This window comes from Numenius arquata, chromosome 9 (genome assembly GCF_964106895.1).
Source record: "Numenius arquata chromosome 9, bNumArq3.hap1.1, whole genome shotgun sequence".
In the NCBI taxonomy this organism is placed as follows: domain Eukaryota; kingdom Metazoa; phylum Chordata; class Aves; order Charadriiformes; family Scolopacidae; genus Numenius; species Numenius arquata.
In genome coordinates, this window is record NC_133584.1 from 28,684,818 (window position 1) to 28,711,528 (window position 26,711).

The following is a 26,711-nucleotide window of genomic DNA, read 5'->3' on the forward strand; positions in this document are numbered from 1 at the left end:
AAAAAGAGAATGTTCAACCCACTTCTCATGCACAGTAACCCCCCAGAACTACCCCACGCACCGTGCGAGTGACAAAGCTTCATCAGATGTACACCGTCCCTGATGGCAAGTAGATCAAACCACAAACTCCTGTCCTGCAGGTCCCTGATACAGAACATTAATCCCACAGTCTCTGCATCAGCATATCTATTCATGTACAGAGCCCACCCAAATACACATAACTTTGCTGGAAATAACACAAAAATGTCCTTGCAAGAGACTTTTTTTTAATTGAAAGCTACAAAAGTTTCCCTTTCCACAGGCTGTCGGCCACAGAAAGCAGTGACAGTAAAGACAACGAATGCCTCTCACACGCTCCTCATCGAAATGTGGCCAAGTAGGGCCACGTCACCGTTCTCAAGGTAACGCCCACTGCTCTCAAGGGAGAGAGAACACTACACAAGACCCTATCCACTCTCCGCTCTTGGATTTTAATGGAAACCTTGTCTACAATTTGAAAAAAGAAAAGAAACAGTTCGCATTGCAGCATTCCAGAACCTCCCCCCCTCCAAATACCTCCTGCCTGCTTAATCTTAGAGATATAAATAAAAACAAAAAAAAGCCCTGCACTTCCCTTTACCAAGTTTTTAAATTCTTATTATCACTGCTGTTACTAAAGATTGCCATAGAGGAGCCACAAAAACATCCTCTACTTTTACAATTTGCCAGCACGGAAGATGCTGCCAGCTTGCTGCTTTCACTGCCACATCTGCACCCAGCAAGAGAAAACTGTTCTGAAACCAAAGACATCACCATAAATTGAAAATAACTAAATCTGTGGCAGCCCAGGACCTGAAAGTAACCAAAACCCTTTTTGAGACCATATGAAGTTCAGCTGGGGACTCTTTATAAGCCTGCTAAAATCAGGTTTTCTTGGGGGACGCAGAAATTACCACCAAGCAAATAAACCAAACTCAACAGAACAATGTTCCCTCACAAATCTCCCTCCTGCTCCAAACCACACCGCCATCCCCACAGTGCTATCTGTTTTACTCTACTTATAAAAGCCGCTCCTTTTCCTCTTCTCTAGAAAACACCACACGCTGCTCGCCTTTCAAAACGTGATACGCAGACATAGTTTTCGGTCAAAAAGGTTTTACGGTTTGACAAGCAAAGAAAAAAGAACTTGCAAAGACAAGGAGTCCCTAATACCTCCCAGTATTTTCCTGCTTTCTCAGTGTGCACTGCCTAGAAAAATCCTATCCTACACTCAGACCAAACTGGGGACTGATTTCAAGCAGGGAAGACTGAGCAGCACACAAAGCATCACGCCATGTCTAGCACAGGGAGCAGAAAATTAAAGGCACCAGCTGGCAGTGGCAATCACGCACGAGTCACAGCCAAAACCCTGCCCGCTCACCTTGTCACTGCTGACTCTGTAAACTGCAGAACTGTCGGTTATCGAAGTCTGGGTATCGCGGTACCTCCCTGTCAACAGCTGTGGGGAAAGAAGCAGTCATTTTCAGAAGAAGTAGGCACACCGCCATGGCGCTTCACCCCCTCAGGAGCTCCCGGCTCCCCGCTCACCCGCGCGAACAGCAGCGTCTTCCCCGCGTCGCAGAGGCCCAGCAGCAGCACCGCCTTCCGGCTGCTCCTCCTGCCCTGCACGAATCTCCAGATCACTGCGGGAGAGAGGGGGGAGCGCCTCAGCCCGCCGCCGCCGCCACCGCCGCCCCCTCAGCGGCCCGGAGGCCGCTGCTCCCCGCCAGGCCCCCGGGGAGCGACCGGGGACAGGGGGTTCCCCGCGGGCCGCAACTCACGGAAGGTGATGGCGACGGCGAGGAGCGCCAGCAGAACAGAGAGCACAGCGGGGCCAGGAGCCGGCAGCTCCCGCCGCAGCGCCTCCAGGTGCGGCTCCAGCGTCCCCGCCATGCTGCCCACCCGCACACGTCGCCGTACTCACCTAGACTTCCGCTTCCGGTCCCGCGGCCTGCCGGGATTGGCGGGCGAGGGGGCGCAAGGGCTGCCAGGAGGCAGGTCGCGGGGGGTGATGGGAGTTGTAGTTCCTGGGGGGAAGGGGGAGTTGGGGGCGGCTGTCGAGGGGAAGGGGAAAGGGAAGGGGAAGGGTTTGAGGTGAAACAGAACGGATTTTCTGTTCAGTAATTTGCAGAGTGCTGCAGCTAAGCCTCTTCTAACCAACTGAATTATTTGACATTAACAGCCTATTGTCCAGACGCTGTTCACTCCCAGAGAGATAAGACCGATGTTTACAGTGGAATGCCCAGGGATGGTGAGCAGAGGCTCCTGCTTATCCTTATTGCTGTAACAGCCAAGGCCAGCTCACTTTGGGACGTGCCTGTCAGAGGGTGGGAAGCGGAAAAGCATAGAGGGGTGGCACCTGTGTGGAGGGGCGATGACGGGGGACCCAACACTGACCAGCGGGGTATTCCATCCCATCTGCATCAGGCTCAGTATAAAAGCTGAGGGATCAAAGGGTCAGCTCATCCTTCAACGGCCGGCCGGTGTCTGAGGAGGACTCTGTCGTTTGTTTCAGTGCCCAGCCCGGTCAAAACCACACCACCTGGGCAACTCTTGACAACTAATGCTTGACAACTGTTTCTGTGAAGAAATTTTTCCCAATTTCCATCCTAAACCTCCCCCAGAGAAACCTGAGGCCGTTTCCTCTTGTCCTATTGCCTATTTCTTTTGGAGAAGAGACCAATCGTCCCCTTTGTCTCAGAACCAGGTCCTTAGTTTGACACTGATGCCTTTGGTTTTGGAACCTCTGCCCTGGTTCAAGCAAGACATCCATGAATGATAGCAAGGTCAGGAGAGAGCCACCAGGATGGTCAGGGGGCTGGAGACGTGCCCTGTGGGGTGAGGCTGAGGGACCAGAACTTGTTGAAGCTGGAGAACAGATGGCTGTATTTGTACCAGGCATCAGGAAAGAGGGAGCCAGGCTTTTCACGGTGGTGCAGGATGAGGAGCAATGGGAACACACTGAAATGAGAGAGGTTCAGAGTGGGTAGGAAAGAAACTTCTTCTCCTTGAGGGCTGTTAAGCAGTGGGACAGGTTGCCCAGGTAGGTTATGGAGTTACCATCCTTGGAGGTTCTCAGTGCCTGACTGGGTCAAGCCCTGAGCAACCTGGTCGACCACTTTCTTTGAGCAGGATGTTGGACTGGAGACCCCCGGAGATCCCTTCCCACTGGAGTTACTCTGTGATCCTCAAGTGAGGTTCCTTCTTTCCATGCCCTCTGCTTACAGGACAAGGGGTTACACTTGATGTGGAGTGCAGGTGATGCAGCTGCTCTCAGGGAAAATTTCCTAACTGTAGCCATAGCTGGTTGTAGCCTTAGAGGCACTGTATCTTTGCTAGTCTTTAAGAGCAGGTTTAAAAAGCCACCTGTCTAGTATACTTCATCCTACCTAAATGTGAGGAACAAAATGTCATTGCTTTCCATCACACTCTACATTTCTGTCCTCCAAGGTTATCTTCAGTCAGGCTTCAGTCTTCTCATGAAACATACCATAAGCATCCAAAAGTCATCACTGAGCCCATCAAGATATTCTTTCCCTCAAAGCCAGAAGCTCTTAGCATCTTTCTGCCCTCAGCAGCTCTTCCCTGCCTGCCATGACAGGAGGGTCGGGACCTGCTGCATTACCCCAGACTCTGTTCCTCTGACACAGAGAGCTTCAGCAGACCTTTTTGTCTCGCCTTTTTATTTTCACCGTGGGTCAGAGTCAGGCTGCCCACCTACATGTTTGTTTTCAGGTCAGCAGCACATCCGACAGACTACCAAAACACACGTGTTTCTAAGTAAGTTTTTTTTTTTTTTCAGAAAGGAAGTCTAAGCCTGGAATTTCCCTGTGAATATACTTATGTGTTTTAAGAGTACTGCCTGGTGGAAATGACTCAGATCCAGCCAGATGAGATGGTGTAATTTCCATTATAGAATCATAGAATCTATTGGAAGGGTCCTTAAAGACCATCCATTTCCACCCCCTGCCCTGGGCAGGGACACCTCCCACTAGACCAGGTTGCTCAAAGCCCCCTCCAACCTGGCCTTGAACCCCTCCAGGGATGGGGCAGCAACAGCTTCTCTGGGCAACCTGGGCCAGGCTCTCACCACCCTCACAGCAAAGAATTTCTTCCCCAGATCTCATCTCAATCTCCCCTCTTTCAGTGTCAAACCCTTCCTCCTCCTCCTATGGCTCCCCTCCCTGATCCAGAGTCCCTCCCCAGCTTTCCTGGAGCCCCCCCTTGAGGGACTGGAAGGGGCTCGAAGGTCTCCCTGGAGCCTTCTCTTCTCCAGGCTGAACCCCCCCAACTCTCTCAGTCTGTCCTCACAGCAGAGGGGCTCCAGCCCTCCCAGCATCTCTATGGCCTCCTCTGGCCCCACTCCAACAGGTCCATGTCCTTCTGCTGTTGGTGGCCCCAGAGCTGGAGGCAGCACTTGAAGGGGGGTGTCTCCCCAGAGCGGAGCAGAGGGGCGGAATCCCCTCCTTCACCATGCTGGCCACGCTGCTGGGGATGCAGCCCAGGGTGTGGGGGGCTTTCTGGGCTGTCAGTGCACATTGCTGGGGTGTGTTGTGTCACACCTTCCATCTCACAACCACTGTACTTGCTTGGTTTGGTTTGTTTTTTTCCCTTCTCCACCCTTCAGCTTCCCTGACATAAACACTCTCCCTCTCCCTGTGTCCCAACCACACTGAGCAACTGTCATCTGCTGAGGGGAAAATGGGATAACCTGCGTGAAGCAAAAGCACAGAGAGTACGAAACACCTGTTAATTAGGCTCTAGGGCATATTTAGTCCATTTTGCTTTGGCAAATGTTGAAACAAATCTCTCCAATGGCCCTTAAGACGCAATAGCCAGGTTGGTATCTGGCACTGTCCTACAGCGAGAGGTACAGAGGAAGGAACGGGTTTAAGGACCGTTTTCAAAGATCTGAGGACACCCATTTAGATTTGATATTTTATTTCTTGCTGTGATGGCAGCAGAGATCGGTAAAGTCTCAAACAGCCACTGTCAGAGTGATGAGGAAGGGCAGAGAAAGCAGTGAAGGCACAGGGCCCTCTGCGGGTCAGTGTTCGGTGCGGAGGGCACGAGAGGAGTCATGGCTTGAAGTTTCCTCCCCTTCCAGCAAGTGTCCTTCCCATCTCACTACTTTTCCTCAAGAAAGGTGCACACCTGGAGGAGATCTGAAAAGGGAAAGGACAGGGAGAAGTTCAGCTCTTGCCTTTAAACAGTGCTGTCCCACCCATGCCAACAGCGTGATCATGTGGAAAATATATTCAGTGTGTCACAAAAACATGTATATTAACCTCAGATCGCACACACACTGATGGGCCAGGGTGGGTTCTTTTCACTGTTTCTTAAAATGCATATTCTCTAGAGGTGACTAAAAATCATTGTTTCCCTTTGATGCGAGAGCACCAGCCTTCAAGACTGTTTTCAGTTCATCCAAGGAACTTTGAGAAAAGTATACTGGCATCTTCATGAGTCATCCTCATTTTGCTTTAAAAAATTAAATGGACATCTACAGAAGAAACTGTCCGTGCCTGCAAGGCTGAGAACTGCAACTCACAGACTTCTTCCCCGGGGGCCATTATGGTTACCTGATGGATTGCAGGTGTTGAGACTAGCAACTGAAGCGTAGTATTGATCTCCAAGGAACTCCTTGTACGTTATTCCATCGCGGAGTTTGACCAGACACTTGGTCAAGTCTTTAAACAGAAGGTCCTTGGTTTTAGACTCAAACAGCTTGAACCTGTCTTTCTCGATGCCTTTTGTTCCAAACAGTTTCTGAAACAAAGGTAAGAAGAGGTGAGTGTATGTAAAAACTAGAAAGCTGGCAAGATTCAGCTTGTAAAAGCCTAGCTCTTAGTCCTTGTTCTTCATCATCCTGGGGACCCCCAGCCAACCTCCAGATATTTAGGATTGACTTTTCTGTCCGTGTGGTTGGATGAGGGATCCCTCAGTGGCAGGCAGAGTTGTGGCATGACTGCCAAAACAGCTTTTTTTTTTTTTTCCATTTTAACATGTCACTACACACAGAGCCCTTCAGCAGGTCCTATGCCTGAGCCATGAGTTGAAAGCAAAAGGAGCTGACTTCCCAAGTACCTCTCAGCAAATGTTAACATTTTCAGTGTGAAATCAAAGCAAGGTGGTTCAGCCTCGTTACTCTTACAGCAGTAGCTGCAGGACTGAAGGGCAACGGAGCTGGTGAGGGGTTTGGAGAATAAGTCTTATGAGGAGCGGCTGAGGGAGCTGGGGGTGTTCAGCCTGGAGAAAAGGAGGCTGAGGGGAGACCTCCTCGCTCTCTACGACTCCCTGAAAGGACAGTGTAGCCAGGGGGGGTGGGTCTCTTCTCCCAAGTCACAGGTGATAGGACAAGAGGAAACGGCCTCAAGTTGCTCCAGGGGAAGTTCAGATTGGATATTAGGAAAAATTTTTACACAGAAAGGGTTATTAAGCCTTGGAATGGGCTGCCCAGGGAAGTGGTTGAGGCACCATCCCTGGAGGTATTTAAAAGCTGGGTTGACATAGTGCTTAGTGACGTGGTTTAGTGATGGGTTTTATCAGAGTTAGGTTGATGGTTGGACTCGATGATCTTAAAGGTCCCTTCCAATCTAGACAATCCTATGATTCTATGACTGTGCATGCAGAGATGCTGCTGCCTGACCCAGCTGGGTTAGAGACCAGGCACCAAGAGGAGTTTCTGAAACACACCTGCAAGAGCATAGCCTGAGAAAGAGGTGATAAGCTTATGTCACATGAGTACAGTGTGACAAGAGCAACCACTACAATCCAGCTGTTACCTCAAGGTGTATTTTCTAAGATGGCAGAGGAGAAAGAGCAGTTTGAAAGGGACGGAGGAAGGGACAAGACTGTCACCCCACATGGGTAAGTTAAAATCTTCCACATTGCACTGACTCAGAGCATCATTGCTCTAAAAATGTCAACATGCCGCATAAAAAACACCCCAGAACATTTCTTCCTCTGTCAGTACTACTAACCTCTTGTCTCTCCAGCAGCTCGCTGACTTGCCTTGTTTTCTCAGGACGCGTGACCACAGCATGGGTAGGAACTTTGGCCAGGTGGCAGGTCCTGTAAGCCATGATATTTTCCCTCCGCCCATCAGTGCACAGCAACTCAAATTGGTCCATTTTCAGATCTTTGGCCCAGTCTTCTTGATTTTTGCCTTTAAAGAGAATTGGTTTGGAGATTCAGAGATCTCATGTAGCAGAAGAGCGTCAGCCTCACAACACCCAAGCAAGGCGTTTGTCCCTGCCTGCGTGTGCGCTGGAGACTTGGCAGGTACAAAGGAGGCTGTAAGTAATGGTTGGACTAGATGGTCTTAAAGGTCCCTTCCAACCCAGACGATTCTATGGTTCTATGATTCTAAAACTCAGGAGAAGTCGAGGAGATGAGTCAGACCCTCAGAGTAGGCTGGGAGATTTAGTTACATCTCCTGCCTTGCATTTTTTTCCCGAATGCTTGGAAAAGCATTACTTTGAGAAAAAAATTCAGCCGCTGCTTTCAGAAATGCCAAACGAACTTTTGATTTTCAGGCAAGTGGGGAGCTAGGGTGCTGCACAAAGGTGTCGAGGCAGGAGCCTGTGGTTAAGGGACCACCTGAATAATTGTGCCGCTGAAATTAAATGATAGGTAGCGGGGAAGTGTCTCTGGGCAGATGCTTGAATTCTGCTCCTCCTGCGTGAGGGTGAGATTGACAGGACGAGCAGGTAGAGCTTGCTGTTACCTCTGCGCTGGCATCAAAAAATAATGCAGATGGGGGAAGGCAGCCCTGCCAAGACCCGCACGACAGAATAACCACCTACCATCAGTGTTTTCCTCCACAATTGAATGCTTAATAAAGGCCACGTCCCCCCGCTCGACCAGACACCTGGGAAGTACAAAGAAAGGCAAGTGATGTGGGTGCTTGAATCCTGGCCCTTTCCCGCAGATTTGATTCTGACCTATGTCTTATTTTGTAAAATGAATCCCTGGGGACACCCAGGTGTAGAACCCCTGCCATGAATATGTTAAGACTATCTGAAACACAGGCTTTTGATACATTCTGGAAAAAACATGCTTCCTTCTCATATGGTAAGTAGCTGATTTATTTTATTGTCAGAAAGAAGCGGTTTGGCCAGGTACAGAATTCACTTTGCTTTCTGCAATGCCTGCCTGCATGGGTTAATAGCTTTGTAAAAACACTAACGTGCACCAAAAGGACTGCAAACCCTGGAGCAGGATCTCTTTGCTATTAAATGTAAATGAAACAAAATTCCTTCTCTTTTTAAATTCACGCCCAATATGACTTACTTAGACTTGAGTTGATACTGAGTGAGTGTGGAGGAGGTGGCACAGGGGCTGACCTCTGGTCTCTGCACTTTCTAGAGGATGGCTCATTTTAACTATGGCAAGCAGCACTTTTAGCAGGGAATGTCTAGTGGCAGCATTGTTTGCAGGTCCCCATCTTTTAACACTCTAGGAGTTGCACTTAACACCTAGGAGAGCAGCTCTGAGGAGAAAGACCTATGAGTCCTGGTGGACAATAGGATGACCACGAGCCAACAATGTGCCCTTGTGGCCAAGAAGGCCAATGGTCTCCTGGGGTGCATCAAGAAGAGTGTGACCAGCAGGTGGAGGGAGGTCATCCTCCCCCTCTGCTCTGCCCTGGGGAGGCCCCATCTGGAGCACTGTGTCCAATTCTGGGCTCCCCAGTTCAAGAAGGAGAGGGAACTGCTGGAGAGGGTATAGCAGAGGGCTACAAAGATGATGAGGGGCCTGGAGCACCTTTCTTACAAGGAAAGGCTGAGGGACTTGGGTCTTTTTAGTCTGGAGAAGAGAAGACTGAGGGGGCATCTGATCAACGCCTATAAATACTTAAAGGGTGGCTGTCAGGAGGATGGGGCCAGTCTTTTTTCAGTGGTGCCCAGGGACAGGACAAGAGGAAGTGGGCACAAACTTGAATATAAGAAGTTCCACCTAAACATGAGAAGGAACTCCTTCACTTTGAGGGTGGCAGAGCCCTGGAAGAGGCTGCCCAGAGAGGTGGTGGAGTCTCCTTCTCTGGAGACATTCAAAACCCACCTGGACATGTTCCTGTGCAACCTGCCCTGGGTGGACCTGCTCTGGCAGGGGGTTGGACTAGATCATCTCCAGAGGTCCCTTCCAACCCCATATCATTCTGTGATTCTGTGAGCTAAAAGTGTAGCACTGCTGCCATTGTAGGAGGTCTGGCCAAAATGCTTGTGTCTCTCCAGGTTTGCCTGGAGGCACCAGGGCATTAAGTTTTACAGAATGAGAACATCTTACTTCATTTTGCAGGAAGCTGCATAAAGAAAAAAAGTATAGTTTATGTATAATATTACAGACATAGTGTAATATTACTGTAATGTATATACTTCAATACTGTAATGGAGAAAAAGAAGGTCAGCGAATTAGCATCAACATGAAGCTGTACTCTGTATGTGATTTACCCATAACCTCTGTAATTAGCCCCAGCGTATTTGAGAGCACCCGGAGTGTTCCCACCACCTACCGGAAAGCTCCAGTATATCCATAGTATTTCTCATGGCTGCTGGCGACACACTTCTCCGGCGGGACCCCCCCTGAGCCCTTGCAGAGTTGGCAGAGGCGGGAGTTAGGAGGAGACCCAGGGGCACAGCCCTCGCTGAAGTATTCATCTGAAGGCAGGAATAGGAGAAATTCACTTTTCCTGCACTGAAAAGTTAGGTTTTCTTTTGATAACACGTTCTTGCGCTGGATTTGTATTAGTGGTCCCTGGAAGCTGGAAAGAGGCTGTGAGAAGGAGCATGATTTACTGGACAGCAAATCTCATGCACCCAGTTTTCACTATGAAGCTTGTGTCTCACTATTATTGATAACAAAGTGGGGCCTAAGGCTCAAGTGTGATAGGCACTGCCTTGGAATAGAAAGAAGAATATTTTAGCTGCAAACCTTTCCCAGCCCAAGCCTCCACAGCTTTTATAGGCTGGCAGAGACGCATTTGACAGCGATGCCAGAGCTCTGAGGGAAGAAGGGACAGTGGCAAAGGCAGGCAGGAGGGTGGAGAGGCTGAGTCTAGAACTTACTAACACTAGTATCTTCTTGCAGTTAGAGATTTCCTTTTATGTGCTTAATTTGCCTTGGTCAATAATATTTCCAAATTATTTCAGTTGGACCACAATTCTCACTGGTTGAAAGCTGGATGTGGAAGTTGATCTTCTGAGCAATCTCTAAAGTCCCACACCCAGTACAGACTTCTACCCCCTTACTCTCAGGCAGTCACATCAGTTCCTTTAAGTTTCTTGGATGAAGATCCCCTGTTCTCAGCCCTTCTCCTCCCTTCTGAGACTCATAAACCCATCCTTTATCTCCACTCCACACCCTGCACAAGCCAACATGCTGTATCTTACTCTGACACAGTCACCAACAGCCTAAAACTTCGCTCGGTGAAACCTTAAGTAACAGAGTCTTCTCCTTTTCCCACCTCCAGATGGGAATCTTTGAGGCACAAGGAACTTTGAAGATGGGATGAAGGATGGGAAAACATTTTTGCAAGCAGACTCCCAGCTTGAAGAAATGGATGCAAAACTCGACTCACCGAAATTGCAGTTCCCTGTCTTGTTGTGAATCAAGCCCATGGGGATGTTCCAGCCAGCGGTTCTCCCGACAGCGGTGTGGCACGACTTCTTGCCCTGCAGGTTGTTCCACGTGATATCCCTGTCCGATTTCTTCACAACAGCCACAGCAAAGTAGGATGCTTTCAGAAGATAAAGTAGAGAATTAAGGGCTGGCCCAAGGATCCCACCCTGCTCCCTCAGGAGCTCATTGCCTCCCCTTGGGAGAGGACACCTATGAACAGTGCAGCATAAAGGAAATACTTTGCAGCGACCATGGGGCAGAGTTTGCAGGTGTGGTGCATCTACCCCCACCAAGCTCCTGGGAAATTGTTATCCCCCGACATTTCCCCACACCCCAAAACTCTGACACTTGGGTATGCGAGAAGGCTGTAGCCAGACATACATGATGATTTCTTATCCCCATATCCCGATTTCATATGCCCTCTTTAGCAAAGGACAAAAATCCTCCCTTCTCTCTCTCTTCCCATTTCTATAAAGAACAACTTCCTAACGCTACAACCCAGACTCTCTTTCCCTGTTCGCAGCCCTGGCGCTGTTCTGGTGTGACCGTGCTCCAGACAGCAGCAACTAAGAACAAATCTCTGCCACTGCCATATGCTTTGCCTTGATATTTGCTTGCAGACCCAGACTTTCCATCTGACTACTAAATCTGTCTCCCAAATGCTTAATATCTACATTGGACACAGCAGCTCTTTGCATGGCGACTGGCCATGTATTCTCCACTCATGACTGCATATGTATTTTTCTACTTATTTCCATCATCACTCTTTTCTGTCCCTCTATTGACAGTAATTACCTGGTTCTCCTTCTGCTTTGCTGCATTGACTGTAATCTGAGGGAGGGAAAAAGAAGAAGATATTAGATAAAAGATACGGCAAATCCAAAAGAGGATCGAGCCCACTAATTTCTGGAGAAAATTCATTCTGGAGGTGACTACTTCAGGTAACACCTTGTGCATCAACAGAACAAAGCACAGCTCCTCTGAGCTAAACCAACAAGTTTTACCAAGGCCAGCGCTAAGGGACAGAGACATCAAGATTGAAACGAGGAAGAGCGGTTGCTGTGCTCCTGATTGTCAATGCCCGATGCCCCAGGGCTCATGGAAAGACAAGGCGTGCGGCAGCGAGCAGAGCTGCCTCAAAGCACTGTGTGTTTTCTGCAGGATGCAGCGCTGGGGCTGCTTTCTGGATTTTAGAATAAAAGCAGTGCTTTTGCACTTCCAGCCTCTTCCCCACCCCCTGGACCCAGAGTGGCAGCCTGGGCTGTGCTTACCATCATAGCTTTCTCCCATCACTGGCACCAACCCACACACGCCAGCAGTGTAGACAAAACCTCCGTCCAAGCTGATAGCATCTGCTTCACCTTTCTGCAATGAAAATGGCGCAGAGATGAAATGACACCATATGTTCCCAGACCAGAGCTTTTCACAAATCAGACTGTAAAAGAAGCACTCAGTTGTGGACCCATGCCAGCCACGTGAAGTTCAACAAGGCCAAGCACGAGGTCCTGCACATGGATCACAGCAATCCCAAGCATAAATCCAGGCTGGGCAGAGGATGGACTGAGAGCAGCCCTGAGGAGAAGGACTTGGGATGCTGGTGGATAAGAAGCTCCACACACCCCAGCAATGTGTGCTTGCAGCCCAGAAAGCCCCCCCCACCCTGGGCTGCATCCCCAGCAGCGTGGCCAGCAGGGCGAGGGGGGGATTCTGCCCCTCTGCTCCGCTCTGGGGAGACACCCCCCGGTGCTGCCTAGAGCTCTGGGGCCACCAACAGCAGAAGGACATGGACGTATTGGAGCGGGGCCAGAGGAGGCCTCAGAGATGCTGGGAGGGCTGGAGCCCCTCTGCTGTGAGGACAGGCTGAGAGAGTTGGGGGGGGTTCAGCCTGGAGAAGGGAAGGCTCCAGGGAGACCTCAGAGGCCCTTCCAGTATCTGAAGGGAGCCTACAGCAGAGCTGGGGAAGGACTTTTTACAAGGGCATGCAGTGATCGGATGAGGGGAAACGGTTTTAAACTGAGAGAGGGGAGATTTAGATGAGATACCAGGGAGAAATTTTTCACTCTGAGGGTGGTGAGACCCTGGCCCAGGTTAGTGTTGAGAGGGTGGTGAGACACTGGTCTAGAGAAGCTGTGGCTGCCCCATCCCTGGAGGGGTTCAAGGCCAGGTTGGAGGGGGCTTGGAGCAACCTGGTCTGGTGGGAGGTGTCCTTGCCCAGGGCAGGGGGTGGGACTGGATGAGCTTTAAGGTCCCTTCCAACCCAAACCATTCTGTGATTCTATTTAAGGGAGAAGGGCTTGGGGCTAAGGGGACGTGAGAGGCAATCCCTTAGTATACGGAGAAATGAGGTCTCACTGATGCAAACAGAGGAAGTTTTGAGATTATTGTTCCCGTGTCCTCATCATCTCCTCCAGCAGCAGCTCTCGTCCCCAGACACTGGCAGGCTCAGGCGTGGGTCTCTCCTAGCCTGCTTCCCCGCCAAACAGATTTCCTAATCTCACCCGTCCTTTCAAGTTTTCATTTCGTATTGTCTTCAAGGTACTGACCCAATGCTCTGAGCTGCCACCAGCATCCTTGCCTATGCTATGGAATCACTCCTTTTCTAAGCAGGCAACTGGTTTTCTCTGCACTTTACAAAATTTGTAGTTTGCCTTCCTCTTCCAAATAAAAAGTTACTTCACACTAGAAAACTGCTTTTTATTTAGGAAACCTCAAAAAAAATAACACTGTCCAATAAGGTTTTTTGAAAAATGTGAATTGGTGAAAAGCTAGTCAAGCCTTTTCCCTGTGATGAGGTTGGTTTCTTCCCACTGGCATTTTTCACAAAGCTCCCAATATTTTATCTTAAAATCTACCCTCTGCCCCATCTATTCTGAGGCTGGAAAAAAAGCAACACTGTTTTCCATCTGAAAGGTTCACAGGGAGAAGAAACAGAAAAAAAAAGCCATACCATGATCTTAATAATGCACTCCTTGGTGTTATCTGCCACGATGCAGTCCACCTCCCCGTTGCTCATCACACTCCAGAGGTCACACTTGCTCTTCTCATTCTTGCCCACTGCGCACCACCGCGTCTTGTTTTCTCTGCGGTTGGAGTTCAACTGATCTGTAAAACCAGGGGAGGAAATAAAGGATAAGTCCTGCTGAGCAATAAGGCTATAAACAAGCTACTTTCTGGGACTCAGCCATGAAACCATCTGTACACACCAACTTGCTTCTGCAAGAGGTTCTTGTTTAAAAAGCCCTGGGCTGGCTGAAAGAAAGGGATGATTCTCAAGCCGAAGGATGCTCAAAAATCAACTTACAGGTCAGAAAGGACAATTTCTGCATAACACAAGCTATTCGTGCAGATTTGCATTAGCTAATCATCTAATCATTTGCATCACTAATAGTATTATGCATTAATAGTACTTGGTATTGCCGCCTATAATATTTCTCCAGACCTCACTGCCCAGATAACCATGAGAATAAGACCAGACCAAGCTGGAAAAATACAACCTGGTTATGTTTCTGTGAAGTGGCATTTGAATAATCTGGTTTGATGCCACATGAATCCATGCACTCCCTTCCATAAATGCCAGAGCAGCTGAGCCTATGACAGAGATCTCTGAGCAACTGTACATTTTAAGTGGATTTTGGGGGACATTTGTGGGATGTTTGTCTCTCAGAAAGCCAGCTAGGACATCAGTAAGTGCTTGATGAGTCCAGACAGAAATAAAGGACACTGTTTTCCTCAAGTGGCCATCACTGGACTCTGGTGTCCCAGGATGTTCCTTCCTCGTAGTCCCCAGAAATTGCTTTTCTAAACCGCAGTTTTGACCATGCCCAGTCCCTATCACCAACTGAATAACTGTAGGCAATTTTTGTTATTGTAATTGTGGTGAAGGGACGAGGGGTGGAGTGTGTGTAAATTTTACACCTTTGTCAGTGTGGTGATGATGTTATTTTGACTTTGGCATCAACAAATTCCTTTTGCTGATGTAAGTGAAGTTTGTGAAGATTGTGGGATTTTACTGATAATACCTTTCACAGGAAATACTTTGCAGAGAATACTGTCTGTGTTTAAAAAAAATTGTGTCCCTTTTCCCAGAGGTATCTACTGATCCCATCTCTTTAACGCAGCTCACGCTGACATAACATTAGTATTTCATGTCCCGCCTACCTTTCTGAAGGCTCTGGATGGCACTGTAGTACTCAAAGCCAAGGTAGAGCTGGGAATCCATCAGAGATGGGATACGCTTCAGCTGCACAGCAGAGTCTTTGAAAAGCAAGTCTTTGGGGCCTTGGTCCTTCTTGCCAGGTGGCCCAAAGAGATGGAAGGAGCTGGTTGTGCCCACACCAAATTTCTCCTGCCACAAGGGAAAAATAATCAGCAAATGACCATACCAAAGCGCTTGGAAAGCTGGAGAGACCAAGCATATCCGGTGGACAGAAGAGTGGATGCTATGGGAAGGAAAGAAGTGCTAGACAATACCTGTGCTTTTGAGAGGAAGTTCCAGATGTCATCAACCTTGTTATCATCTCGAGCCACAACAGCGTGAGCAGGCACCCTGGCCCAGTGACAGAATTTGTAGTTGTCCACAGGCTGACGGCTGCCATCCAGACACAGCAGCTCGTACTCACCCTTCTCCTCTGGGGCATTTTCTGGAAGAAAAGAGAAACCATGAATTGCATCACTGTGAAAATAGATAAAAAAGCCAGTCTGGGTCAGCTTTGTAACGAATTTATTTCGGTGGAAGCTCGGGGGAGAATTCTTCACAGAAGACAGTTTGCAGTGGTAATGAGGTCATCGTGGTCATACAAAGACAGTGCAGAAAGGAGAATGCATGTGTGTGGGAAAGAGAGATTATCTCTGCCTCTGTCATAACCAACCCAACAGCAAGAGGATTTATGTGGCAGTAGTGCCTGGACATCCAGGCATGTACAAATAGATACAAATGCAAATAGATCTACAAACAGCATACAAATGGGTTGAACAGGTCAGGAGCTGCACATGGTCTGTGAACGTCAGTAGCATCAAGGCTGAAACAGAGCCCAGGTCAGAGATCACAGGGTTACAGGAGAATTCAGGTGGGAAAGGACCTCTGAAGATCGCCGGTCCAAGCCCCTGCACAAAGCAGACCAGGCTGTTCTAGGTGGATCTTGAAAACTTCCAAGGATGCAGAGTGCACAGCTGTCCTGGGCAACCTGTCCCAGTATTTGACTGTCCTCAAGGAGAAAAAAATTCCCCTTGTATCTGATCCAGGCCTCCCTTGTTTCAGTTTATGATTGCTGTTTCTCATCTTTTCACTGTCCACCTCCATAAATACCTTGGCTCCACCTTCTTGCTAACCTCCTTGCAGGCACAGGCAGGCTGCTCTGAGTTCCCCCCAAAACCATCTATTCCCCAGGCTGATCAAGCTCATCCCACTAAACATCTCCTTGCAGGACAAGTGCCCCTGCCCCATGACCATCTTAGAATCATAGAGTCATAGAATGGATTAGGTTCAAAGTGACCTTAAAGATCAAGTTCCAACCCTCTGCCATGGGCAGGGACACCTCCCACTAGAGCAGGTTGCTCAAAGCCCCATCCAGCCTGGCCTTGAACACCTCCAGGGAGGAAGTGTTCTCTTGGTGGCCTTCCACTGAGCTCACTGCTCAGGTCCTGGGCATGCCAGCCCATCTTCTGTCTCCAAGAGGTGTGGAGTTAGTGAACTCTTGCTGTGGACTGAATTCCTTCCAAAATGCCTCCCAGAGGGATGGGTGAGTGTAATCACCTACACAATTGCTCACCCCGCGTTTGCAGCAATAATGTTACAGCTGACTCTGAGATGTGGCGCCAACAGTAATACCATTGAACTTAAATCAAGAAGATTTTCCTTCTTCAAAGAAGAACCCCACAGAAAAGAAAGTGGACCCCACCACAACCATATTTTTCAGTGACAAGGATGAGTCACTCCACAGCGTGCCAAACGTGTTTCTAGAGATGAAAGGAGAAGAGATTTGGGGCAAATCTGGAGAGGAATGAAAGTCTGCATAGTGTAGACTAATTGCAGGACAGGTTGTCAGCAAGAGCTTGGACTGGAAAGGAGAGAAACGAGTGATCTCACAGGCCTACCTAGAACAGTTGTGTGTTTCACAAAAGCCACCTCTCCTTTTCCATCTTTCAGACATCTGCAGGTGGAAGGAACAGAAGAGATGTTAAAAAAACCCCAGACATCGTGGCTCCCGATCTCCTGTTTCAGCAAATTGCTTCATCGCAAACTGCAACCATAGAGCAATAGTCTTCCCCCAAAAAAAGCTATGCTGGCAGGAAAGAAAATGTAATGGCAGAGAAGTAGTGCTCAAGAAAGACTTAGCTTGGTGATAATGCTGTGTATTTTTAATTCTGTGCAAAACCATACGGCCCAGCTGCCTCTCTCATCTCCTGCTAGCTGCCTGCCAGTTATTACTAATTGGATCTTTAGTTACCAGCACTCCCAGTTGTTCTATAAATTCAGTCTCCTCGGGACCCCTGATTACAACACAGCCCTCCCTGGTGTAACGAAAACTTGCATATGTCAGGGCTAGAATATTTCCCCAAATGAAAAATAACTTTCACTCACTGAAAAGCTCCAGAATATCCAGAATAAGGTGCTGTGCGAGAGCATTTGGTTTTGGAGTCCCCTTTGCACTGCTGGCACAGTCTTTGTTCAGTGGTTGCACCAGGCACGCAGCTCGCAGAGAAAAAGCTGGCCACCGCTGTGGATGAGAAAGAAGCAATAGTTAGTCTAAAATTCACTTTTACAAGGAGCTGGAAGGGAGGGTACACATCAAGAATGTCAGTGACTCAACAGCTCTGCAGGCCACCTCTGGACCTCTGCAGAAGATAGGGCAACATCGCTTTCACCATACCACCACCCCTGGCTTAACATCAGCCCATTTATCTCGGCATCTCCCACCTCACCTTGCTCGATGGAGCCGGAGTCTTTGCCATCCCACTTGATGTCTCCCCGGTGGAGGAGTGTCCCAATTGGGATGTTCCAGCCAGCGGACCTGCCCAGGCCGGTGTGGCAGGAGGTCTTGCCCTGCAAGTCATTTATTGTGAAGCCTGTTCCTTTCTTCACCACGGCCACAGCATAGTAGCTGGTTGTGGAGCCTGCAGTGCAGGAAAAAGCAGGAAAGCAATGAAAAAGCAGGACTTACTTAGGAACATTTCAAATCCTGCCAAACCCCCGATTTCAGAGAATAAAGTGCTGCACTTCCAAATAATCAGCAACTTTGCTTGAACACTCATGGTTTACCCATTTTTTTAGGGATGAGCTACACTGTCAATATTGAACCAATGCTGCAGGTTACAACTTGTAATGGTAAGTGACCTGAAAATACTATCGCATGCAAAATGCTTTGCCATTGGACAGATGTTAGACATGCCCACGGTTTTGTAAGGATGCTTCAACAAGCCTTCTTGGCAAATCTTTCACAAGTCTCTTCTCAAAGTGCTGTATACCACACTGAAGCATACATGTAAGCCTTGCGAGAATGAAATTCCATATTTAGTCTTTAAAAGTATACCTAGTCCATCACATGCTATGTATGAATAAAGTGACTTAGTTTTAGGGGCGGTAGAGACCACACCATTCCATTTCATATCTGTATTTTCTTAGCTACTGTATTGGGAATGATTCTGCCACGTTTCTTTGATCCTGAATATTGTGTACAAACAGGCTGAACCCTGGGGTGGAGGTCAAAAGAGACTGGGAGCTTTGAACATGGTGAGACTGCATGAGGCAAGAAAGACAAAAATGGAAAATAGTATCTGTTCAGCTCCCAAGAGAAAGATGGGAGAGATGAAGGGCAGTACAGAAAGCAAGCAACAGAGCTAACTCTTATCAGAAGGTATAGCTGCAGAGCACTCTTTATGTTTTTTTTCTTTGTTCTGTGGAAAGCCTGCACCTCTTGCCTCAGTAATCTCAACTGGCTGTTCCTCCACAACCACTAATGGCAATGCTGTTGCCTCTTCAATCTTTTTTTCTTTTTTTTTTTTTTTGTTTGTTTGTTTGTTTGGTTTTGGTTTTTTTTTTTCCTCTTGATGACTGTACAGGAAGATACATGGGTAGCTCAGTGTTTTACCCATGTAGTTCAAGGTCACTGAAAGCAGAAGATCTCTGGGGCAAGCATAATTTTTATGCTATGCTTCAGGACGACCATAGTTTCTACTCATGGTGCTCTCCTTCCATGGCCACTGCATCATCATGGGATCGGTCACTTTGATCACAGCTAACGCCAGAAATGAGGCACTGGCTCTGCCCCTTTCCATTGCAGTGACCCTGTGGCCATGGGTGATGATTCACATTTTCATGTAACTGTCCCCCAACCCTTCCCCTCTGGGATCTGGAATCAAGTGGCAATACCTCGGACACACAAAAGAAACCATAGTAGAATCATAGAATGGGTTGGCTTGGAAGGGACCTTTAAAGGCCATCTAGTCCAACCCCCTGCAGTCTTCAACTAGACCAGGTTGCTCAAAACCCCAACCAACCTGGCCTTGAATGTTTCCAGGCATGGGGCATTTACCACCTCTGGGCAACATGGGCCAGTGTCTCACCACCCTCAGCGTAAACAATTTCTTCCTTGTATCTCATCTAAGTCTTTTCTCTTTTAGTTTAAAGCCATTACCCCTTGTTCTATCGCAACAGGCCCTGCTAAAAAGTTTGTCCCCATCTTTCCTGTATCCCCCTTTAAGTACTGAAAGGCCGCAATAAGGTCTACCCGGAGCCTCCTCTTCTCCAGAGTAATAATGTGGGAGCTCTGTGTGGAAAGGATGGCTTTTGCACTACCGGTTTGCTACCACTGCTTGGCTTAAAAATATTGCCCGAAAATGTACCTCCACTTTGTTCGTAGACCTCGGCAACAATGGGCTTCAGCTTGTAGGGGGCGAGGCCTGCCTCAAAAACGTGACCACCATCCAAGCTAATGGCATCTGCTTCATTATTCTAAACGACAAAAAGATTTTGGTCAATAAACAAAGAGCAGGGACGCAGGAGGGAAAAACACTTCCCCAGAGTCTCTCCTGGATCGTTGTGGGTGAGTCCTCCTCTACAGAGGGATCACAGGTAGCAACCAGTGACTCAAAGGAAACCCCAACCTTCTCCAGGCTGCTGAAACATCCTCAGTGCCCAGCACAAATATTTGCTGCCCACTCACCGAAATGGCTTTTATGCAGTCGAGGTACGTTCCTTTCTGCAGGCAATTCAATGCAACACTCTCTTGTTGCATGAGCTCCCTTAGAGTATTGCATTTGCTCTCTTCTGCTGAGGATATTGTGCACCATCTGATGCTTGTCTTGGGAGGAGCAGCAAAACACAGAGCTGTAGAAAGAACCAGAAATAAATAGTCTCAGAGAGGTAGAAAGGCAGCACGTGGAGAGAAGAAGTTTCTCTGTGAATACGTGATCTCTGGTTCCCTGCAGTCCTGGCCTCAGGTGATGGCCGAGTGCAGGATCTCCCTCGCACATCTCCTCAGTCATGCAGGAAGGCAGTTCCTTTCTTGCCTGACGTGCACTTTCGGGAACATCTGGGAGCATCTTTTATGTCCCTGGGTAATGGTTGTCCTGCACAGCATCATGATTCAAGCAGCCTGAGCTCACCACAGCATCCACAGAAGTAGAAGAACAAATCCACACACTTCAACAGAAGTCAAACTCAGAACTTTGCAAAAATGGAGAGAAAAGGCGGTCCACTGAAGCAGCGTCTTTGCAAATAACCCCAGAGGGAGAGCAGCTCTCACCTGGCCAGACTATATTCAGTACGTTGCCACACATGATCTCCTTGGCAGCTAGATGATCTCATATTTAATTGTCTTTTTATGTCTCGCCTCCTCCACTACAGCCAGCAACAGAGATGCCATTCCACCTCCACGGTCCTCTCTCCTAAGAGTCCCTCAGCCACTAAATGCAGCTGACTGGCTACTCTGGGAGACCCGAGAGAAGCAAAGACCTCAGGTGGACACAGGTTCATGCCTCCTTCAGCAACCTAAACCCCAGAAACATTGGAAACTTGCAGTTAAGGTATGTGGCCAGCCCATGCTGCACACTTCACCTTCACTCTGCCCCTTCTTGCCTGGACTGTGCAGACCAAGAGGCTGTGTCCACAGCTCGCTCCCTCCAAACCCTTGATGGCACATTTCATTCCAGCATCTCCAGATTAACCCGTGCTCTTTCCATTTTCTCTTTCACCTCTGAAATATTCTCTCTTACTTCACTTTTGAGCCATGACTCTGCCAGCAGACACCTCCCCTCCTCCCACTGGAGATGCTGAATTTGGCCACAGGGAGAATCCTTAGCCTTAATTTCTACTGCCATCATCTATGTTTTTCAAACCATGGCTGCACAAAGGCATGGTCACCATAATCCAGTGCTGGCAGCCATCCTGCTCTGGGCAGAGGCTGGATGAGGACCTCCTGAGGGAGTCAGCCTGGCTGCACTGGTGGACATTGGGAAGGCAACGGGAGCCCAAGTGCCACAGCCTCTGCTTGCAGAGCTTTTGGGCAACCTCTTGGCTCCTTCCTTGGCCACTCTTCCCCATTAATGAGACATCATTGCATGTTAATACTCAGCAAAGGTGCTGGAGGGCTTTCCAATGCCAGCTGCGCAGGGAGCACTTCCCACCAGAGGACATGAATCACCACCACACTTTATGGGGGATCAGAAGAGACCCTCCAAGAAGGGGACCCCTCTTTCCGGGCAGCTGTCCCCAGGTCAGGTGCAAGCAGCAATCTCCTTGCCATGGCCACCTGCCCATTGCCTGCCAAAACCGCGAGCAGAGAGAGAAATAATCACTTTAAGCAGTGCCAGCCCTGCAGCAGCGCAATTTAGGCATAAAATACACAGGAGCCTGAGCAAAGCGCAGCCACAGCAGCAGGATGGAGCAGCACAGGAGCAGAGCAGGGAAGCACATGGAGGAGTCTTTCGTGATTTAAGCTCTATTTTATTGTCACTGCCTTCAGGTTTAACCCAACACACGTGCAGGCTTGTCAGGCAGGGCATGCTCTAGTTTCTACCCCTCCCTGGCTGAACCTCTGCTCCTCTCCTGGCACAGCAGTTGGCCAGAGGGTGATTTTTGCCTTCACCCCACGGCAGCAGGAGCAGGGAGCCTCTCCTGAGCAGTCCCCTCCCCGGCAGTGGGTGCTGAGCATCCCTCCTCCACGCCAGCTGGCTGTGGGGGGCTGCAGACCTCCCTCCAGCCTCCATGGGCTGGCCCAAGGAAAAAGCTGCAGCCATTAGTGCTCATAACACCATTCCTGTTGGCAGAAATCCACAGCCACCAAAGCAAGCATCTGGCATGATGCTGGCATTCCTTTGCTTTTACTTAACAGCTGCCTGAGTCCGGCACGTGCTGCAGCTCTAAACCAGCCTCGTCTGGGGAAAGCCAGGGGTCCTGAGAGGTTTTGATGCTTCCTTTCCCCAAAAACTGCTTTCAGCAGACACTTACCCACTATCCCGAAGGACAGCACAGTAGAGAGTACGAGTTTCATACTTGAGCAAGGAGTGAGGTGCCGAGGGGGGGGTGCAGCAGCCTTGGTCACAGACTCTCCCCTCCAAGTCTGTGATGGCTCTGGAACCGCTTTCTCTCCTTTTTATAGAGGAACGGCCCTGGCTGTGTTTGCAGAAGCAATGACCTAACACTGTTTGTCCTTCCTTGTTTCTCAATAGCTCCCAAATCCGCCCCCCCCCCCACCTTGCGGATCAGCCCATTTTTAGGAAGCCTTTCACTTTGGCACTGAACCCCTCCGCAGGCGGGAGCCGGAGCAGGGCAAGGAGCTTTTCATTTCACAAGGGGCTTCAGACGGAAAATTCCCAAGTTGTGACATTTGAAATTCCCCTGCGGGCTGAAACGCCACAGGGGGAGCTATTTTCTTTGTGCTAGCCACCCCCTGCCTTGCACAGCCTAATCTCAGAAAGTCCCTGCTGGATCTGGCCCTAAGTTTTGCATATTTGCCAGTAACTGCTGATGCTGTGCCCGTCGCCCTTTGGCTTGCAGCACCCTGAGTGCCCACCTGCTCCCTTGCGCTCTCTTGGCAACGGCAATGGGCTTGAAAGGCAGTAAATGTCCCTTCCACGTGATCTGGCAAGCTTCTTGCACAGGCACAGAAAGTCAAAGGCAGTGACCAGGCGGCTCAGTAAGCGCCCTGCAGCCAGAAGGAAACATCACGCTGCACCTTTCTTAAATTATTGGGATGAACCTGGGAAGAAACACAGATTAGCGGTCACCCTCCTCCCCTTCCTCTGCAAAACCTCTCCATCCGCTTGTGTCACTCCTGGTTTATCTCCCTGCCGCCAGAATCAGAGGGGCATGGCCGGGTTTACAAAGGTCTGCCATTGTGATGCTGTCCCAGGCTCAATGTCCCCAGCTTTGCTGCAGGCTACAAGACCTGCTTCAGGTGGGCTTTGGCACATGCACACTAAATGAGAGTCCCTGGACCACATCAGCTAGCCCACAAGCCCTGGCAGCATCCCTAGACAGCAGCCGCCAGGGCTGGTCCGCCCACCATGTCCACTCAACACAAGCTACAAGAGTTCTGTGGGAACCCAGCGGTGAGGTCCAGCTCCCAGGCTTGCTCTCAAGAGCAACCAGCCCCACTTTGTGATCTTCTGGATCCCCTGCACAGGTTCATCCTCTGCCCTGCTGCCCAGGCAGCACTGCTGTGGGCTTGCCCACAGCAGGCTCCTGGCTGAGGCTGGCTGGAAGTACCCTGGGTTGGCTCTTCTCCCTCCTCCCAGCAGGCTCAGGGCACAGCGACCTGCAGGTGGGGGGTGGTGGCCAGAGTGGCTTCAGTGCAGGTGTGAACCCAGTGTCAGGTCAAGGATATGGCTCTACAAAGTGACCCAGGGAAGGGGGCTGCTGGAGGCAACAACCACCTCCACTGTGGCACCATGAGCCTGCCCTACCTGTGACTACCTGTGACCTGCTGGACGTCCCTACAGGCTGAGCGAGAGGCACTCATGGCCATGTGGGTTATTTCAGCATCATCTTCAGCAATTCCTTCAGCACGGCTAGTTCCTATTTCTCATCCCTTCTTCCCCTGCTTTCCCAGAAGAGCAGTACTTCCTGTGTCCAGAAGTGCCGGAGAGGGACTGACTTGCTCCCACCACAAGCCTGCCTGCCTTCCTTAAATATGATCTCCCATCGTATTTACTCCAGCAAGATGTGGCCCTCCAAGGACTTCCTCCACTGAGACATGTAGATGCCACTGAAATCCAGCCAGCTCCCTGTGGGTCTCACCAATCCTTGCCTCACTCAGGGTAGCCTTAGCAATGTCCTCACCCATGAGAGGAAGAGGTACAGGGGCTCACAGGAGGCTGCCCTAAGCTATGGATGGTTCTTCCATAGCTTTCTGTGGAATTGTTCCAAAATGCTTCTTCTAACAGATATTCCAAGAGAGCTTAGAAATTGCAGTGCCACTGAAAAAAGTGAAGATATCTGAGCACATAAATAATGGTGAAAATATTTGGACATATTGACCCCACACACTACGTAGTTACAACCCTGTCCAGAGCACATAAAAGTATTTTGCCACTTGACAGATGAAGGGGAAAGATGCAGAAGAAAGTTTGGAAAACATAAAGGATCTGTTCAAGCAACAGAAGAGCAGTTGCTGGAAAAGCCCATACTATCTTGCCTTCTGCTTGAGGTTCCCAGCCTTTTTTACATGGACCACTTACTGCTTCTCTCTCTCTTCTCAAATCGCACCTCATCCCCAATGCACTCTGTACCTGCCAAGGGGAAGGCTGTGATGGGTGGTTTTCACTCCACACCTCTTTCCCTCCCCTCTCGCGTGGCATCAGAGCAAATCCAGGGGCGAAGGAAGAGGCTTGGATTGCAATTTAGATTATTGGGCATGGATTTAGATTTAGATTATTAAATTATTAAATTTATTAAATTTAAAATTAAATTATTAAATTTAGATTATTAAAAAATAGATTTTACTGTTTACCTCTTTTCCTCCACCTTTTACCAGTAACCTCCTGGACATTCAGATGTCCAGCCAGTACTTATCTGCAAAGTCACTGACCACATACCAAGCAGCTTCTATACCTTCTTTTGATGCTACCAAATCCTACCTTTCTCCACGCTGGATTTCCATTCACCTCCTGCTCTGTGCCCATCTTGGGGTTGCTCCTTCTGCAGCTTTGCCTCTCCTGTAGCCAAGATCCACTGCTCCAGCCTGCCACAGAGCAGCTCTGGTGAGAAGAATCTCTTCCAACACACAGCTTTCCTTGGAGGTACCCAGTGGCAGAAGCACAGCAGATTGGTGGTGTGTCCTATAGGCCACCTGGGCTTGAAGGCTCAGAACTTCATCTTCAAAGGACCCAATAGGCCTCCAAGATGCACCTTTCTGAGAAGTACATCCCATCAAGGGAAGCCTTGGATGGAAAAGGCAAAGTATTCTGGGTGGCCTCCAGCTGCAAAATGCCTTCCTTTTGAAGTCCAGGACGGAAAAACTTCCGGGTGCAACCAACTTCTTCCCCTGAACTTCTATCAGACAATTGCTTTTCCAAATTTCATGTTAGAAAATGCACACTTCTTCACACAGCAGTTCCCTTCTCACACTAAATACACACACATGCTTCTTACAAGTTCTAGTTAGATCCATACCTCACTGCCTGGGTGCACAGTTTTGTGCAAAAAGAGAGCTCCTCCCATGCCCAAATGTATGTATCTGGCTGACTAAGCTGAGATTGAACAGCGAGGGCCAATTCTTACTAACGATAGAAATTCTTGTTGTCTTTCAAGCAAAGAGGTCAATGCTCTGGCTCATGCAAGCAGGATCAGCTTTACCAGAAAGGACAGAGCTAAGCCAGTGCCTCTCAGACTTTGTCCTTTAATCTAGAAAGCATCAAGCCTTCCATAGCGTGCATCTTCATGAAACGAGCTGAATTATTATTGCATATCACAAGTCCGTTGTATTGCAACACTACGGCTGTTGTGTTTTCAGAAAGAGGATACTGCTAAAAATTACACAAATGGTGAAGAAATACAAATTAACACACCCTCTGACCAATCACGGGTCACTGGCGATGATAAACACGTCTGAACCCCAGGAAAAGAACAGGGCTCGGCCCCACGCTAAGTAAAACTGAAGGTAAAATAATACTGCTTGTTTCTACAAATGCCTTATTACTGCAAACCACGCTGTGGTTTGTGGTTGAGACGAGGCTGGACTGGAGTTTTGGTTGGGTCCTAAGAAAAGGACATGTGTTGTAATTGGGCTGGGATAAAGTTAGAGCTGGCACAAGTGACTGGGAGAGGGCTCAGCTTCATCACGGTGCTGGCTGCTCCCCACGGCAGAGCTCATCCAGGAGCCAACACAGCTGAATGGAGCCAAGCTCTGGTTGTGTGTGCATGTGGGGAAAAACATTAACCAGGGAGAGGGAAAGCCGTGATCAAGGCACCACACCAATACAGGCATCTCACCTGGGTTTCTGTAGAGGTGCTCCTATCCAGTGTTGGAGGCCTTTGGAGCTAATGCTGCTGTTCCCAGGGGTCACCAGGCTGGCAGTTGGGTGATGAAAACTCAGCTCACCTTGAGATATTAAGGAGAAAACATACTGAAAATGAGAAGGAAACAAAAGGAATCCATCGAGCCTTGAGGTGGGATGGGCTGAGGGTTTGTCTGTAGGAGTTGACTTGTTTCCCTCTAGAAATGGGAATTTCTAGTTTGTGGCTTGGAAAAGGCTGCCCATGACAAGGATGTCAGTGTGGTCAGCCGCAAAAGCTGGCCTCAAGTTCTTGTCCTGTCCTGGCCCTGCAGGTCACGTTGCAGCAGACGAAGGCAAAAGAGCAGCCTGATAGGAACCTATTTTCCCAGACCATCTGCCCTGCTCCTCTGTCGATAGCTCGGGATGGGACATGGGACTGAGGCTGGCACTGAACTGGCAACAGAGCCCACCTCAAGAGATGGGAAATGATGATGCTGGGTGGTGAATGGATGGAGAACAGCCCTGCGGAGAAGGACTTGGGGATACTGGTGCATGACAAATCAGACCTGAGCTGGCACTATGCAATTGCAGCCCAGAAAGCCCCCCACACCCTGGGCTGCATCCCCAGCAGCGTG

The 26,711-nt window shown here is 49.1% G+C and overlaps 2 protein-coding genes across 3 annotated transcripts in view; both read right to left on the bottom strand.

The window, feature by feature from the left end:
• The window catches only part of SRPRB (SRP receptor subunit beta), a 68,255-nt gene that overhangs the window by 6,530 nt on the left and 35,014 nt on the right, over positions 1-26,711 (bottom strand). Inside the window, exons 1-3 of one of the 2 annotated variants that reach the window (XM_074154107.1) lie at positions 1,800-1,952; positions 1,567-1,661; positions 1,400-1,477 (exon numbers count right to left, since the gene is read on the bottom strand). In XM_074154107.1, coding sequence (XP_074010208.1) covers positions 1,400-1,477; positions 1,567-1,661; positions 1,800-1,911 — 285 coding nt within the window. In that variant the 5' untranslated portion in view covers positions 1,912-1,952. Of the gene's footprint in view, positions 1-1,399; positions 1,478-1,566; positions 1,662-1,799; positions 1,953-26,711 lie in introns of those variants that run through there. The other variant, XM_074154106.1, reaches the window with a different exon arrangement.
• Positions 4,946-22,200, bottom strand: TF (transferrin). The gene is made up of 17 exons (XM_074154105.1): positions 22,088-22,200; positions 19,803-19,966; positions 19,483-19,591; positions 17,563-17,754; positions 17,222-17,357; positions 16,735-16,790; positions 15,112-15,281; positions 14,800-14,986; positions 13,589-13,743; positions 11,913-12,006; positions 11,437-11,472; positions 10,601-10,759; positions 9,536-9,680; positions 7,827-7,891; positions 7,002-7,186; positions 5,601-5,787; positions 4,946-5,183 (listed from the first exon to the last, which is right to left on the bottom strand). Exons 1-17 carry the CDS (start codon positions 22,128-22,130, stop codon positions 5,146-5,148), a joined length of 2,121 nt encoding a protein of 706 aa, XP_074010206.1. The 5' UTR covers positions 22,131-22,200; the 3' UTR covers positions 4,946-5,145.

Excerpts from the sequence above, each read along its gene's own strand:
- TF (XM_074154105.1), bottom strand. The coding sequence starts at position 22,130 with ATGAAACTCGTACTCTCTACTGTGCTGTCCTTCGGGATAGTGG. Across the intron at positions 14,987-15,111 it reads ACTTCCTCTCAAAAGCACAG|GAGAAATTTGGTGTGGGCAC; the intron begins GTATTGTCTAGC and ends CCCTTGTGGCAG. Across the intron at positions 7,892-9,535 it reads GGATATACTGGAGCTTTCCG|GTGTCTGGTCGAGCGGGGGG; the intron begins GTAGGTGGTGGG and ends TGTACTTCCCAG.